Source organism: Leptidea sinapis, chromosome Z (genome assembly GCF_905404315.1).
Source record: "Leptidea sinapis chromosome Z, ilLepSina1.1, whole genome shotgun sequence".
Classification (NCBI taxonomy): domain Eukaryota; kingdom Metazoa; phylum Arthropoda; class Insecta; order Lepidoptera; family Pieridae; genus Leptidea; species Leptidea sinapis.
In genome coordinates, this window is record NC_066312.1 from 32,501,853 (window position 1) to 32,519,655 (window position 17,803).

General features: G+C 33.3%; 1 protein-coding gene across 1 annotated transcript in view; it reads left to right on the forward strand.

Annotated features, from left to right (window-relative positions):
* The first annotated feature begins 644 nt into the window (after positions 1–644).
* LOC126978783 (ETS-related transcription factor Elf-4-like) overlaps positions 645–17,803 on the forward strand; it is a 39,040-nt gene continuing 21,881 nt past the window's right edge. The window contains exon 1 of the mRNA XM_050827853.1: positions 645–1,604. Within this exon, the coding sequence (XP_050683810.1) occupies positions 715–1,604 (890 nt within the window). The 5' untranslated portion in view covers positions 645–714. The remainder of the gene's footprint in view (positions 1,605–17,803) is intronic.

Sequence of the window (17,803 nt, forward strand, 5' to 3'; positions counted from 1 at the left end):
AAAACATTTAACAAGTACTACTCGAAGTAACTTATTCATGATCCGAATACCTAGTAGGGATGTTCTAATATAAGTTATAACGAATTTCTAAATATACCTAGAAAAAAGTAATATTTTTTAGAGGGAGGTGCAGTTCACGTGATGGTAATTTATACGCCCTGCCCATTTCAATGATGTACCGCTCAGGATTCCTGTAAAACTCAAAACTTCTGAGCGGCTCTACAATAATTGCGCTCGTAACCAATAGCATTATATTAGTGCATCACGACAGAAAAAGGCGCCGTTGTGGTACACATTACATAGCTGGCATCCTCGCAAATAAGCCTCCCACTGATGAATACCCTAATAATAAAAAAATACTATTTCAATAATAAAATATTGACACAGTAAACAAATCTCTCCGGCGAGAAACTGATCACTATTCATCACGTGTCCATTACATAATAATGTGTCAAAACAAATACGATATTCATTTTTATCATCGTACATAGTACCTTATTCATTTATTCATAATGGAAGCACCTTCCAAGCGCTCTACATCGGATTGGTAAACAAAAACAAGCGAGCTACCGTGCCTGTTCACTACGCACTACACGAAACGAGTAATGATGTAAATAAACGGGCTGCAGATATCGCAGTATGAATATCGTTCGCATCACACCCGCCGCTCATTCTCTCGCGAACCGCCAGCACTGACGGACGTCGCCTGTCGCCATGATCGATTACGCGCGCCCGTACGACGCAAACATTAGCGAGTTCTACCAACTGCCAAACTCGCCGGCGCCCGCGCGCCTCGACGATTTCCAAGTCTTCAAAAAGAACCACATCACCTACACCTATGGAAGCTACTACAACACTTACGATGTTCTCGCCGAACCTGAAGTGGAAGCAACTGCAAACGTTTACCACAACCTCGTCAATTCCAGAGATTACTACAACGACAGTTGGAAATACAAGACCGTTGTCGAATGGAATGCGGATGATACAATCTCCTGGCTCTCCGATTGTGCTGTTTCTCATGGATTCTTCGAATACGATATCCCGTACTATAATTTCAGGATTCCGGGAATCGATCTCCGAAATCTACGGCGAGAGGACTTTCTAGACAGAATGAGACTACAAACCATGGACCATTATTTATCAATGAAGATTGCTGACACTGTTTTCGAAAAGTTGCAGTGTCGACTTAATGATGAAATTCACCGGCAAACGACAGTTTTCAGATACGCGGAAGAGTCCGATTTTTTAGACTTGGACTCTTTAGATAATAATAAAAACAGGTGGAATACACATTCAGAAACCAAGCCGAACATTATTAATTTATTTCAAGTTGATTCGAGTGATGACACTGAAGATGCTTTTGGTCCACCTGAGGCAGCCTCGCCGGAGTTTTCATACGTGAGTGATGGCAGTAAATCCAGTGATGAGGATGAGAAGAGGAAGTTGTTCAAGCGACCTCCAGGCAGACCTAAAGGAAGCGGTAGGAGACCCATAAAGCGACCAAAAAGTGTGTCCGTCCCAGAGTTCCTTAGAAACTTATTGTTCGATGAAAGATACTGTCCGTCAATTATAAAATGGGAGGATTACTCACAAGGGAAATTTAGGTGAGTTTAATATATTTTTTTATAACTTGACTGTAATAATTAACATACTTCTTCTGTTTTATGTGCTGCGATAATATCATGATATACTCTTTTTATAAATTCTGTAATATTAATCTTTTTATTTTTAATATTCTTTTTAATTAATCGATAGTTAATTAAACTGTCGATTTTTGGTAATTGTTCTGTTTTTTCTCCAAATAAATTAAAAATACTCAAAGTTTCATAGGATATGGGCAGCATTGTAACATAAAAAATAATACCTTTTATACTGTTAATATAAAAATTAATTATGCAACGTTTTTTCACGTAAATAAATATTAATTAGCCAATAATTCTGAAAGCTACCTTTGAAATGGAAAAAAGAAATGACAATATGGGTTATATGATTGAAAAGTCTTTTGATAGTCTTTTGATAGTTTTTTTTAAATTTAGATTATTGAACTGTCTCTTACAGAGAAAATTTGGTATTTTTTTAGTCAGCTGTGAAACTTACACTGACCTATGTTTTACGTAAGTAAACTCTGAGCAAAGTCTTAGTACGCTGTATAAATCTCAGCCTGAGTTTATGGTCCGGAACGAATCCTACTATTATTATAAATGTGAAAGTTTGTATGTCTGGATGTATGTTTGAACTTCTTTAACGCAAACACTTCTGACTGGATTTTGATGAAACTTTACAATAATATAGCTTACACACCAGAATAAAATATAAGCTATAATTAATAAAAATATTGTGTGAATTATCTATACATACAAATAAAATTGTAGTGTCTGTTTGTAATATTGAAATATCCGTTTTTTACTACATGCATATTATGAATATATATGCGGTACATACACCAAAATATTTTTTTTGCTATTTCTTTCTGTCTGTCTGTCTATCTGTTTGTTCCGGCTAATCTCTGAAATAGCTGGACCGATTTTGACTGGACTTTTATTGGCCGGTAGCTGATGTAATAAGGAGTAACTTAGGCTACGTTTATTTTAGAAAAATAAAGTAATGTTGCAATATCCAAGAAATGGCCTAGCTCTTAAAATAATTTATATGGCAAAACAACGTTTGCCGGGTCAGCTAGTCATTCATAAATAATATCTACTTAGGTATAAGGTTTTTGAAGTGAAAACTTCTATTACGACGTTGAGCGATTTTTGGTAGGGGAATATCTTATGGTTTCGCGTCACGGTTGATGATAATGGACATGTCCGTGATGATATTTGTTTAAAATTCTCTCCGAAGCCTCGCATTAGATTTCTGACGGGGAAATGAAGAAAGAACCAAAATTATTCGTTTTTATATTTTACTTACCATAAGACTTTAAAATCAGTTTTTGGATATGATGCTAATAATGCAAGAATTGTTTTTATTATGAATGTAATATGTTGAAAATTCAATTTGATAAATTTGTCTGTTTGTATGTAGGTAATAATTATTCTTTATTATGTTTCACTCAAATATCGAACTTTATAAATACGATGATAACATAAATTGTAATAATATACTTTCTTAAATATTTCTTAACAATGCAAAAACAATCACTACATACCTATTATATATAAAAAATTCCTCCGCCGCGTCTGTCTGTCTCTCTGTTCGCGTTAAACTCTAAAACTACTGCACCGATTTTCATGCATTTTTGACCAATGGATAGCATGGTTGTTCAGGAAGGTTTAAGTATATAATTTGTTAAGTTTCTAAATACAGATTTATAATACATTAACGATATTTGTTGGAGGTGTCGGCAAAAAATAAGCCGTCGGCGGGCTTTCGACGAAAACGCTGTCTAATCCCTTTGAGATATAACATAATTATGTATGGTGGAATTGTGTATCTTATGTAGTAATAGCATTTGTCTATCTCATAAGAGTAGGCATTATATCAATTTTAATACTTTAAAAAATTATAAAGCGGTAATGTAAAAGTTAATATTATTTTAATCCTTATCATTTTATTAGTACAATACGTAATCATAAAATCATTGAGAAATACGTTATTACCAATTTTCAATGGCTTTAGACGACATTATTCCCGAATACTTACCTCATTTTTTTCTATTGACAGAACAGCGTCTGACGGGTTAGCTAGTATTAACATATTTGCGAAATTTAAATTCTGCAGTCCTATTGACAATTTCGTCGTGTGTTTAAACTCGATTTTATCTGGAACTGACAGTCGGATTTGAATAATTATTTGTATATTACGATTGTAGGCTGCATAAGGAAGGCTATATATAATTATTACTCTTGACTTTGCAAGTCTGAAGAGAAATACAAACAGAAAGAAAAACTCTACCGAGTTGGGTTTTTCGCGTCCTCTAAGTAGTACATAAATATTATGTACTACGAAAATATTGACTTTATGTAGATACTAAATACTAAATATTGACTTAAAAAGTATCCGCAGCTATACTAATAGTACTTATATTTAATTGATAAATCTCAAGAACAAATTTTGTATCGAGAATAATTAACAAACCCTGGTTAGGTTTAGCTTTTGGTTACAAGTTTTGCCAACTTGGGGTGAAAAACTGCAAACTTGACTTTTGTATTGGGCTGTCTTAGCATAAGCTAATCATTATTTCAGCTGTCAAATGACTATAAAAATGAAATTTAAGTTTACGTTAACTCACCCTCTGTTGAGTGTTACATGAGTTAGCCTTAGTTAGCTTATTAATAACGTATTTTTATTGGTAGGCTATCTTGATATTCATCTAATAATCAGAGCTTGTAACTCAGAAATATGTTTTACAGTATGTTGTGCAAACAATTGAAATGTTAATAAGTGTCGCATAAATCTAGAAGAGTATTTAAGATTCATTTCTACTAATCACTAATACGTGTTAAAGGCTCTAACACACGTTGCATGAGTTCAGTCGTATTTTGTTATCAGCGAACAAATAGAAATACTATTGGACAAATACACATAAACTATTATTTTATTTAATTAACCAGAAAACATATTTCTATATATATTCTTTGAGCAATGCGAGTGTCATTTAAATAAAATACTTTTAAAACGCAAACTCGTACAATTGTAGTTTAGTTTTAACATTAGTTATAAGTAGTGAATAAAATGTTAATGATATACCAAATTTAGCTGAAGCGTTTTCAATTGCTAACAGTGTTTGAGCGAATTTTATCATAAACTTATTTGTCCAGTAAATTCTATTAGAAATTTTGTTGTAAGATAGGATTATCAGTGGGAGGTCCTACTCATGTCGGCTAGATTATGGGTTCCAAAACGGCGTTTATTTGTGCCGTGAAGCAGTAATGTGTACGCATTACTGTGTTTCGGTCTGAAGGTCGCCTTAGCTAGTGAAATTACTGGGAAAATGAGACTTAACATCTTATGTCTCAAGGTGCAAGCGCAACTGTAGTGCCGCTCAGAATTTTTGGGTTTTTCTAAAAATCCTGAGCGGCACTGTGTTGTAATGTGCATGGTGTATCAATTACCATCAGCTGAACGTCCTGCTCTCAACCTTTATTTTCCTAAAAAAAAGGAAAAGGTAAGTACATAATATATTTAAAAGAAACAATAACTTTGTAGTATTTATTGGTATTTTCAATATATATATATATATTATATAAATAACAATTAGTTTCACATAATTATTATTCATAATTAAGTTTTGTAACATAAAGTATTTGAATCGTAATTAAAAAAACATGCACCATAAACTCGGAAAAAGTAGATCATATAAGAACACAAAATAATCTTTGGGGATAATACATTTTCTATACTATAACGGACTTTATTTAAATACTTTTTAAGGGATTGAAACGCATGCAGATGTGACTGTATTTTTAAAAATAGGGTGTTGTGTAAAAGGAACATTTCATTATTATTATTTAATAATCTGACGTTTCGTGATCTTTACAGGATCTTGTTTTTAGTGGGCTTATATTGATATATTTACGTAGGCGAATTTTAAATGGAAATAAATTAATGAAGGTACGTTAAAATTCGAAAAGGATGTAGCCGTAAACCATCTTGGATAAATTTCGTATCGAATGGTGGTAGTTTTATATCGATACCGATAGACCATTTTCATTATATATATATGGACCAGCTGACCCGACAGACGTTGTCCTGTACATAATAAATAAAATACTATTTTTTATGTATTTGTCAATAATTTTTCATCACATCAAGAATTATTTCGTAACGTATGCTCCTTGTTGTTATAATGAAATTGTTTCACAGCAGAACTGTCAAACCGTGCGTCAATAAATTCTCTCACAAAAAATATGTCCATACAAAACAAATACTGGAAATAAAAATAAATGGGTCCCAAATCAAAATAAAAAGTATCCTATCTCTCAAGTTGGACCACTGCACTGCACTCCATGAAGTAATCCCCATTAAAAACCGTTCATTAGTTTAGGAGTCCATCGCGGACAAACAACGTGTCACGCAATTTATACATATTAAGATTTGACACTTGAATGTCTAATTGCATGATATTTTAAACCTTTAAATCCTGTCAAACAAGCAATCATTGCCTAGTACGATTGATGAAAGGCTAGTAATGTACTAGTCCTTGAACTATTTTTAAACCAACATTAAAAATAAGAGGTCTGAAATTGATCTGTTTAATGTGAGACATAAAACTTGTTTAATTAGTCTGTAAACGTTAGCTTAGTACAGGATCTCACAGTGGTTTTATTTGGCGATCTCAAAACATATTATACTTAAATTAAATTAAAATTAAATTATTGCATTGTTATTTTTTTACTTACTCTTTGAGTATTTGTATTGTAGATTGTATTTAAGCTATTAACAACATGGTGAAGCTGTAAACATTCATTTAAAGGAGTATTTATTTCCACTTCTCTCTCATTAAATTTCAACTTATCCGAATTTGTGGTAGATGGTGAAATGCATAACTTTCACATGCAAAAAGTGTTTTTTTTTCTTGAATCTACTAGATGAATAAATAACTTTGATTAGATTTGAATTATCATTTTTATACTCATGGATGATCATAAACATAACTTGATGTTAGAATTATACCCATGTATAACTTAAGTATATAGTATATACTTAACTTAAAGAAGATTCACTACTTGAATGTAACGTCAGTATTACGCTCAGCCCCTATATCTTTATGTATATAATTCTTCTGTACGTGTGTTGACAGTGAACTCCTCCTCAACGGCTAGACCGATTTGAATGAATTTTTTTTAGGTGTGTTCAAGTAGATTCGAGGATGGTTTAGATTCACAAATGAAGTACCTCCTAAGCGGCAGGACCGATTTTGGTGATTTTTTTTGTGTGTTCCAGTGAATTTGAGAATGGCTTAGATTCTCAATTCTGTCCATATTTAAATATCCTGCCCACGTGTACGTGTGTCAGTGAGCTCCTCCTAACGGCTGCACCGATTTTTCAAAATTAAGACGTGTATACAGGACAACGTCTGTCGGGTCCGCTTGGCAACTTATGACAACCGGCCAGGTTTATTACTTTAGTGTGGATAACAAGCTACGTCTTACACTCGTGATACGTATGTAACTTTGTTTTAGTGTGCGTGCGTTGCTATAAATAGAGATTAACAGCTGTTTTTTTTTTGTTTCATTTAAAATCTACTCGGGAGATTTCAATTAGGTCTCTTAAGTAAGACACTTCCGTTTATCTAAAAAAATATTGCGGTATCTACATTTAATATAAAGTAATTATAGTTTTAAGAGACAAAGATTTTTATAAGCACCTGGTGCTCAGTCGCGAGTATCAGCTAGGTATTCTACATTTAAAGGATTAGTTTACACATTTCAATAAAATAGTTTTCAAAGATTAAAACGCTTGCTTTTGTAACTGTATTTTTACATTATACTTTTGCGTAAAAGAAGCCTTTTTATTATTATTTTACTAAACCCGACGTTTGTACCTTTTCGAGCACTTTCCTTCTTAGAGCATGTTTTCAGGGGGATACCTCCTGAAAACGTGTAGTTTTTGTGTATCTTTATATATATATATATTTCTTATGTGCGTGTGTATGTCACTGAACTCCTCCTAGACGGCTGGACCGATTTTGATGAAATTTTTTGTTTGTTTCAGTGAATTTGAGATTGGTTTAGATAATCAATTTCGTCCATATAATATAATTCTCCTGCTAATGTGTATGTTAGTGAACACCTCCTAACGGCTGGACCGATTTTTCAAATTTAAAACGTGTGTACAGGAAAACGTCTGTTGGGTCCACTAGTAAAATATAATAATGCAATAACAATTACATGCGTTTTCATCCTTTGTAATTTTTTTTTTTTATTTAAATTTGTTAGTTTATATTTCGAACTGCATAGAATCGAAACATGTACATCATGACATTCAAACTATAAATTATATTTAACATTACAGCCACGTAAAAAGTATGAATCAATGTTTTTGTCGTCAATACAACCTTGTCAGATGCGACCTTAGTGAGGCACAATAAAATTATTCGCTAACAATCGTTCACGAAGCGATTCCTCGAACATTAGGAATTAATTAATTTTTAATTGATTCTTACTAATTACATTCAATTATTGCGTTATACTGGATGTGTTCTTGAACAGAAAGATAATCTTGAAATCTCCAACAGTTTAAAGTGAAAAAGTTAATTCAATTCATTCATTGAATGTCTTTAAGTTGACTACTTTTCAATACTAAAGTGTCGTTATGAACTTATAACAATCTTGACTCATTTTAACCGCAGTCCAAACAGAAGCGTTGGGTTAAGTAAAATAATAATAAAAATCTAACTTACAGTTACTTAGAATTAACAATTACAAGCGTATTAATCATTTAAAAAGTCTTTTTTTTATATGTGTAACTCTCGCGTTATTCAAAGACAATATTATACATATGAAGTAATACATTATTGTAAAAATTATGTAATATTTCGACACCTCTTATTACCCCATCTACTTAGAACAAGTGTTGCCTGCGCCTGCTCATTGTATCAATTGTCATATGTAATGAAATGTCATTGACTGAATTAGTTGCATTGCGAATATAAAGGTATTTCAAAGACAAAAATATATAGGTTCTGGTTAAGTAACCTTTTTCGAAACACGCTGCATCTCGCCTATTTCTTCCGTGAAGCAGTAACGTGTAAGAATGTGTTTCAGTCTGAAGGGCGCCGTAGCTAGTGAAATTACTTGGCAAATGAGACTTAACATCTTATGTCTCAAGGTGACAAAGCAGGTCGTATCAATTACCATCATCTGAACGTCCTGCACATCTCGTCCCTTATTTTCATAAAAAACTCTTATGGTATAAGTACTATTTCGGTCGGTTCAGTAGTAGTCAGTTAGCAGATAGTGAACTGGTGATTTGGATGTGTAACGTTCTTCCACAATACGGATGTCAAGTAAATATCTTCCACGTACAACCAGAGTGTGGAACAAGCTTCGTGATGAGGTATTTCCTGATTGATACGACATAGGTTCTCTAAAGTGCGTACATTCACTTAAAAGGTAGGTAGGCTGTTATTTCGCTTGGTGTTAAAAGATATATAGTCATATTTTTCTCTCTGGGCACGAGATGCTCACGCGATGAGGAGTGGTAAGGCAACTGCCCATGGACATCAGCAACACCAGGGGTCAATAGATGTTATGCTGGCCTTTAAGTTGAGAGTATGCTATACGCTTGAAGTTACGTCGTATCAGTAGTTGCCGTTCGGAGCCACTCTTTATGTATTTTACAATGACTGTAACATTTTCTAAATTGGTTTGAATAAAAAGCATTAAAGAATGAACTGTATAAATATAAATTATCATATATTGAATGCATCAACCTTTTAGATCTTGAAATCATTGTTTGTGTAATGATGTTTGCTACTTGAACATGATGGTCGTGATTACTGTTATATTTCTTAACTTTACCATCTCTACCTGGCAACACAAGCAGTGTCCATTCAGGAATTGACGCAAGTATCAGTCATCGTTCCCTTCGCACATATTGGCGCGAAGAAGACAATGTGGCACATGATGCCGTCGCAAGAAAGACCATTCTAGTGTATATCTTTGTTTATTTCGTATTAGTGAAGCAGTATTTTCGGTGATGTCTCAAGTTCCTCCTCCATAAAATATGTACATAACATTTGCACTCACTATTACTAGGAATGGTCTCTGTGTACTTTTGATTCCAAGTATTTTATATGTAAAGTACCGGCGACCTTGTCACAGTTTTATTGATACAGATAAAGTCACACACGATGCTACATTGAGTTGATAGACAAACACGTAGAGTGCTCTGTACACTCTATATTAATACGTTTTTACGAGTCGAGTTTTTACAATAATGTTTGTCATTAGTGGTGGTTATTCATGTTTAATAAAATAAATACCATACCGTGCTCGATGGCCTCAATATAAACCCAAAGAGTAGGTCTCAAAATGAACATGGACAAGACGAAGATCATGTCAAATGTCCATGTCGCACCTACTCCAATAAAAATTGGGAATTGTACTCTGGAATAGACAGGACCAATTTCGCGATAGAGGTCCCTCGTCGAATCCAACTCGGATGGGCAGCGTTCGGGAAGCTCTGAAAGATCTTCTCGTCCCAAATACCACAGTGTCTGAAGACGAAGGTTTTCAACCAGTGTGTGTTGCCAGTGTTGACTTACGGTACGCAGACGTGGTCGCTAACTGTGGGCCTGATGAAAAAGCATGCTCGCTCAGAAGGCAATGGCTCACTTTTGGGCGTAGTATTTAGCTGCCGCAATTTGCGACTACGGCTGCGGTATCTAGTTGTAGTACAGCGGCGACCAGTCCTTAATCTAAGTGGGTCTGTTATAGATATGAGACATTTCAGTGTCAGTGTCAATTGCGACATGTTTACTTACTCTATCACACAGATTATAAATAGTTACAAAAGATAACACAGTGTTGATCTTATATCTTTAAACGAGCAATTCTTGTACATATATATATATATATATATATATATAGTAATAATGGTCATTGTTTGAGGCTCTTTCACACCTAAACCACTGATCGTATCGACATGAACCTACCACCATTCGATGCGAAATTTATCCGAGATGGTACTTATTTTTTTATTGTATTTGTTATTACAAACGATGAATAAAAAATAATTTATTTCTTTTTAAAATTCACCCAGCAGGGCGTTTACGAACGGCTTTTATATGATATATATAATCTGAATTTAGGAAACGACTCCAACGATTTCAATGAAATTTAGTATATACTACCGATCTAGCTACGTTTTAATTTAAAAAAGGTAGTTTTATCTGTGTTTTAATGAGAAACTGCTAATAAGAAATGTTATTCTAATGTATACAACGGTAAATTTCGCCACTATTTGCAATTCAGTAATAGCTCAGATGGGACATTGGGTGTTCCGAAAGCAGAAGACCCCGGTTCAATTCAGACGTCCTATAAGTTTATTTTTGTTAAAGTTTTGTACATTCTTAAAAATCTGGGCAAGGCTTGGTGGTAAAAATGAAATCTTGTAAATAGATCGCATAGGTCTGAGGCTTTTTCATGAAAATAAGGGACAAGACGAGCAGGAAGTTCAGCTGATGGTAATTGATACGCTTTGCACATTACAATGCAGTGCCGCTCAGGATTCTTGAAAAACTCCAAAAATTCTGAGCGGCTCTACAATTACTGCACTCGTCACCATGAGACATAAGATGTTAAGTCCCATTTGCCCAGTAATTTCACTAGCTACGTCGCCCTGACCGAAACACACTAATGCTTACAAATTACTACTTCATGGACGAAATCTAGCCGGCAAACTGTGCAAAGGAGCCTCCCACTGGTAGTAGCTATCGCTAAATGCTAAACTTCTCTACATAGAATTCGATATAAATAATTACAATTCTGATTTCCGATCAGGTTTTTTACAATTGGTGTGCAGATAATTCTCAAATCCATGACGTTTTTGTTAACCTTAGCCTTGGTCGCTTGCGTCCTTGCTTGGTTCACACATAGCTGGAACAATAATGAGATTTATATTAACAGCGTTAAAGTATAAATCTAATCGTTCTCATAAAATAGTTATAGTCTTTTAGCCTTGACTGATATGTTAGATTTATCAATTCAAATAAACCAAGTAAGCTGGTTGGCTTTTCTCATTTGCGAGCTAATGGTATGGATTCTTCTTGAGTATTTAGATGAAAAAAGAGTTTTCACATGTTATATTTTATTAAAGATTTTTATTATGTAGGTTTTACTTATAATAAGTAAATATCGACTAAATTAAATCATAATCATAATAACTAGCTGATATTTTTTTTTAAATCATAAATTTGGTTCGGGTGAACCATTATCAATTATTATTATTTTTTTATGAAAATAAGGGACGAGACGAGCAGGGCGTTCAGCTGATCTGTCCAGTAATTTCACTAGCTACGGCGTCCTTCAGACCGAAACACAGTAATGCTTACACATTACTGCTTCAAGGCAGAATCAAGCGCCCTTGTGGTACCCATAAGATATCTAGCCGGCATCCGGTGCAAAGGAGCCTCCCACTGGTATTATTACCGTCCGGACGGTACCAATCACGAGGCCGAACTAATTGGTGCGAGGCGCCCACCAGACCGTCCGATGGTCCTGTCGTACCAAATCCGACTATTTGTTAAAGCTATAAATATAACTAAAATCATTATAACTTTGCCCTGTTAAATGAGTCGACAATGCAAAAACCAGTCTTAACCAGTTTATCAACTAAACCTTTAATAACTAAGAACTGTAAAATCTTTGTAAATAATAAAATTGTTGCAACGTAATAACACTGTAAAATGAGAATAAAAATGATGATTGTAAGTATGTTTATCTCTTCGGGAAATATGAAGAACTACTGAATAGATTTAGATTTAGAATATTATGCAAAAACCTCTAACCCATTGGCTTAGCGAGAATCATAATTAATATGACGAGTGAAAAACATCTGAATTTGTTGTTATAAATTTAGACAAATATATTAATGTGTTAAATAAAATAAAATAGGCTGCAAAGTGTATTATTACTATATAATGTAACTAATATAAATAATTTAAGCATTTAAAAATCATTCTAAGTCCTAATATTTCATCAATCACATTTTAATATACATTAATTATATCTTCAAATGCTTATCAAAATTGCCTTAAATTTCAAGAATATCTTATCAATATTTTACTTCATACTATAATGCTTGTTAAGATATAAAATTAAGATAATCTTTATCAGTGTGTGTTCGTACACACCTACAATATTACTATGTTTACAGCACACATATAACGGTAATACAATTGAGTGCGGCACACATACAAACATTTATGCATAATATACAATAATTATGTTAAACACACCTACACCTTCTTTTTTTAAACCAGTTGTATAATTGCAGTATTCATAGACAAAGTAGTAAGCTAGACCGCCGTGAAATATAATAATCATTTCGAAGCTTTTTTTTTTAGTCACAAATGACAGTTATGTTCAGATGTTTATACATCTTGTAAGTATTTATATACTTACAAAATTAAAACGGATTATTGTTTCATTTACGGCAGTTCCCCATATTCAGTCGATTTCCGGTTGCGGCCATCTTGAGATAAAAATCGTAACTATCGTTGACTTTTCTGTCCCAATAAATTTATCGACGGTAACTCACATTATCCGTACACGCTGTCTGTCAATGGGACGACGTAAAGCTTACCAGCGATAGAAGTTTGTATGTAAATTGCAATTCACGCGTCCCAATATAAGGCGATAAGAATGAATTATCGGGTATATTAGGACAGCTTCAGATTATTGACAGCTAATTACTGCCAGTAGAAGGTAGTAATTTATAGGTATATGTAGATAGTATATTGGGAACTGCCGTTAGTGTATAAGCATATGTTACTTGATCATTATTTCAAACTCTTGAAGAAAGTTTTATAAAGTTAGGCCCAAGATGGACCAATGATCTGGTCAAGATCGCCGAAATACGTTCGATGAGTATTTGTCCAGTATTGGACAGTTTCTGTCTGAAAAAAAAAAGAACGAAAACTCTACCTAATAGACGTATAGGCAGAGTATTGCTTCGGACAAGTTTTTAACGTTTTTGTAAGTCTAATTTTTAGTTGTAGGCATAAATGACATAAAACTTCGATCATTTATACATCTAGATGTGGCTGCTGTGTGAACGTCGAAAAAAATTGAGTTTGACAGTTAACCTCTATATTGAGCAATACACGCACACTAACACAAAGTGATATACAAATCGCGAGTGTATTGTAGCTTGTCACTCACCCTAAAATAAACTCGGCCTGTTTTCATCGGTTGTCTAGCAGCAAGAGTCTCTAACTAGACATATACATTATGTACGATATATAACATTATGAATTTGCGTAGAGCAAAGCTTGATACAATTAAATCATTATAAAATAGTTGGTACTTTTGTACAGTCGCGTTCAGATTCACAATTAATATATCTTATTACACAATAATCAAAGTGTAAACATAGATATGTTCGCGACTGTACACTGTATTTTCCCAACTAGGCCACCCTCCTTCCTATTATAGATTTTTTCTCGTTGCCACGCAGGCTCAAGGACGATTTTCGCTTCCGGAAGCTTTTCTTTTCTCTAACAGAATACATATACATAGATCCTTCAAATATTGAAAGAAATTTAGCCCTTAATAACTGAAATTTTATTTAATTAACTAAAATTATACTGTATAATATAACGTCTTATACAATTAAGATGAAGAAATATGACGTATAGAGTATACGAGCTATAATAGCAGTTTATTATGTTAAAAACATTAACTTAATGCAACTCCATGCTGTTTATATAAGTAATTGTTATGGTGTAGTAATATTAACCAGTATTGAATTATTAATTACTTTCAACATTAATTTGAGGAGGTATTTTATAAAGAGAGATGTCACGAATGCTTATTTAAAAGTTTTTTAAGATATATTAAAACCTTATATTTAAAAGCAAAAAATTTAAAATTATATAAAGTATTTCGCTATTACTTTGCATTGTAGACTCTAACCATGGAACCCCGGTTCGATCCTTGCCGTCACGTAGGTACAATTGCTTCAGAATTTATAAATACAATTTTCTATGTTTTTAAAGTTATAACCCTCACTTCTAGGATTAATACACAAATAAAATTTAGAAAACAAAATTTTATGAACGACGCGGGACTCTAACCCACGAGATCTGGCATTCCGTGCCAGTGCTCTCAACAACTGAACGGTTGTTACTATTATTTATTTATATTATTAATCATTTACAGAAAGAAACTTAAAAGCTAACATAGTCCCGCAAAACTGTTTCAACAGTTTGTCTGCAGGATCAAGTCTCTTGTAATACATTAATGCTTATTAGAACATTGATTTTATGCAAGTGTAATTAACAAATATTGATAAAAATATAATAAAAAATCTAATTTTAATTTTAAGGCATAGTTGACAATATATATGTTTAAAAGCATGGTTAGCTCAGTTGGTTAGAGCACTGGTACGGAACGCCAGTTCATAAAATTTTGTTTATCGTTTATAATTTTTTTTTTTGTATTCATAAGTACGTGTATACGCCCCTTTATAAGGTCGCCACCGCTCTTGTGATTCCTCTGGTGTTATAAGAGTATTTAGGCTGCAGTGATCATATACCATTAAAAAAATACCTGCACTCAACACAGCTCCTGAACAAATTTTTAGGAGACTTCAAACCGAAACAACATACTATATACTTAATCAGTTTTAAAATTTCATAAAAATCGCTTCCGGAGGAAATTGAAACGAACACCGCGACATGAGAATTTTATATAATATTAAATAATAGCTTATCTTAATTTAAATATAATAGTTAAAGTTGAAAAATATCTAATTACATTAATAAATTGTTGCTACAAGCAATTCCGCATTCCTTGTTTTTTAATGTAAAAAGGCCCACGCAGAATCCTAAAATGGCAATATTAATAGAATCATTTAAGTAACAAACTCGTATTATAAATACGGCCGAAGGCAGCCCCGTTGCCATGGAAACCCCGGGCAGCATCCAGCCACGTGTCATCGTTTCCGTTTTCCGCGTTTTTCTTTCGCATTTTTTTCACCCCCCGATGGGGGCTGTACCCCGCCAGCTCGTGTACACGAGCCTTAATTGCGTCTGTGAGAGTGTGGTCCAGAGAAATTAGGGCAAGATTAATCTACATTCAGAGGCTACAGTATGTAAAAATTTTTTCGAGTTGTTGTTTTATTTTTTTTTACTCTGTATTTATATCTGCGGTTTCTTTCACGGATTCTTTACGAACGAATATTCATATTAATGCAAGTTAATAAAGTGGAAATTGAGCTGATATGTGATTTCATTACAAAATATTAAGATTTTAAAATATCATATGCGGAAGGATTTTTGGACTATACGTTGTTTTTTTATATTTTCCAGATGGCCAGTACAATGTGGTCACGCTTTTAGATATTCATCGACAATTTTGAGCTCAAGCACCACATATCTGTAATATAATATGTTCTTGTCTATCTTCAAATAAAGTTGGCCAATGATAGCAGTATCTATATATAAATACGTCACGCGAAAACTTTGTACAACTTTTAAAAGAATTGCGCGAACGGTAAACGTGAAATTTAATACTGTTTATGTAGGGAAGAAGTGTATAAGTCTATTTTTATGTATACTTCTTTTTAAATAAATTCAATCATTAAAAATAAATTTCAATGCTTAAATGACTCACATATCTTAGATCATTTATACGTCTAGATACACTATAACAGCTGTGAAAAGGTCGAAAAATATTTTGTTTGGAACTAACCTCTATTTTGACCAATGCACGCACACTAACACAAAGTTTCACACAAATAGCGAGTATAAGACGTTGCTTGTCACGCACACTAAACTAATATTCCTGGCCTGTTTATATCGGTTGTCTAGCAGCAAAATACTCTATCTAGGCGTATAAACTATATAAGAGGTATAGAGTGTACAGTCTTTGACATATAATCCAAATTATAAAGTATAAACCAAACAAAAAAGTTCAAACCAAAAAATTTTATGAATTATGGACGTTTTTCGACCTCTGAGCGTCCACGACTTATTTATAAAACTTCAAAAACTGGTTTTAAAACAAGTTTAAATCCAAAGCGTGTTTACTAAAATTGCCAAATTTTTTTGACACCCAAAAGCATTTGTTGTCTCCTTCCTAACTTGCACTTTAGTAACTTTGGTGGGTAGTTGTACATTAAAAGTGATATTGTCTACATTACATTTTTATGCAATGTTTAAATAATTATCCTTAGGATACTTAGGATCTCATTTAAATGAGGCCTTAGGTGCTATAATTTACATATTTACTACATATTTGTTGCTAGCTTTGTTTTATTTTTGTTTAGTGTCTAATTAGAGACACACTACAGGCAAAACCAGATCATATGTAATAAATTACTTACACATAAGATCAACACCATTAATTAGTCGTAGTAAATTGTTAATTGTTTTCATGTTATTGCAAAGTAAAGATTTCAACAAGTGAGATAACTCCACGTGTAATGATATAATGGATGTTTCGATTATTATTATTGTAAGATGTCTTAGGAACTTAAATAAATTAGATCGTTTATACGTCTAGATAGACTGACGCAGCTGTGAAAACGTCGAAAAAAAATTAGGTTGACAGTTAACCTCTATTTTGAGCAATGCACAATAACACAAAGTGACATACAAATCGCGAGTGTAAGACGTAACATGTCACGCATGCTAAACTAATCTCTGTCTCTAGTCTCTTTCTAGACAGCTAAGTTAAATAACTATAAATCACACAAAACACTAAAAAATATTAAAACTTAAAAGGCTTAATAAAAATAAATAGGAACACCTCTGAATCACTTTAGTACTCTGTGCGACAACTTGCACCAAAGTCCCTGTAACGTTTCTTTTTCGAGAAAATCTATTTATAACTAGGGCAGGCTCGTGTTGCTTAGACGGAACAAATTTGTACTTAATTTTCGTGTAGTAGGGTCTACTTTTGCTTAGAATGAACGAATTCTTACATAAATGTATAAGTACATATATTTTTTCTTATAGTGCCTCTATTATATTGATTAGTAGGCCCCCTTCCGGGTGCTTTTGCTTGGATTCTCTTAAGTTTTCTTTGTTTCTTGTCCTTTTAAGATTTTCAATATTAGATCTCAAATGCTCCGTGCTACACGATAATGCGTTTGTTTTAAAAGTTCATATAAACGTTTCTCAATCTCTTTT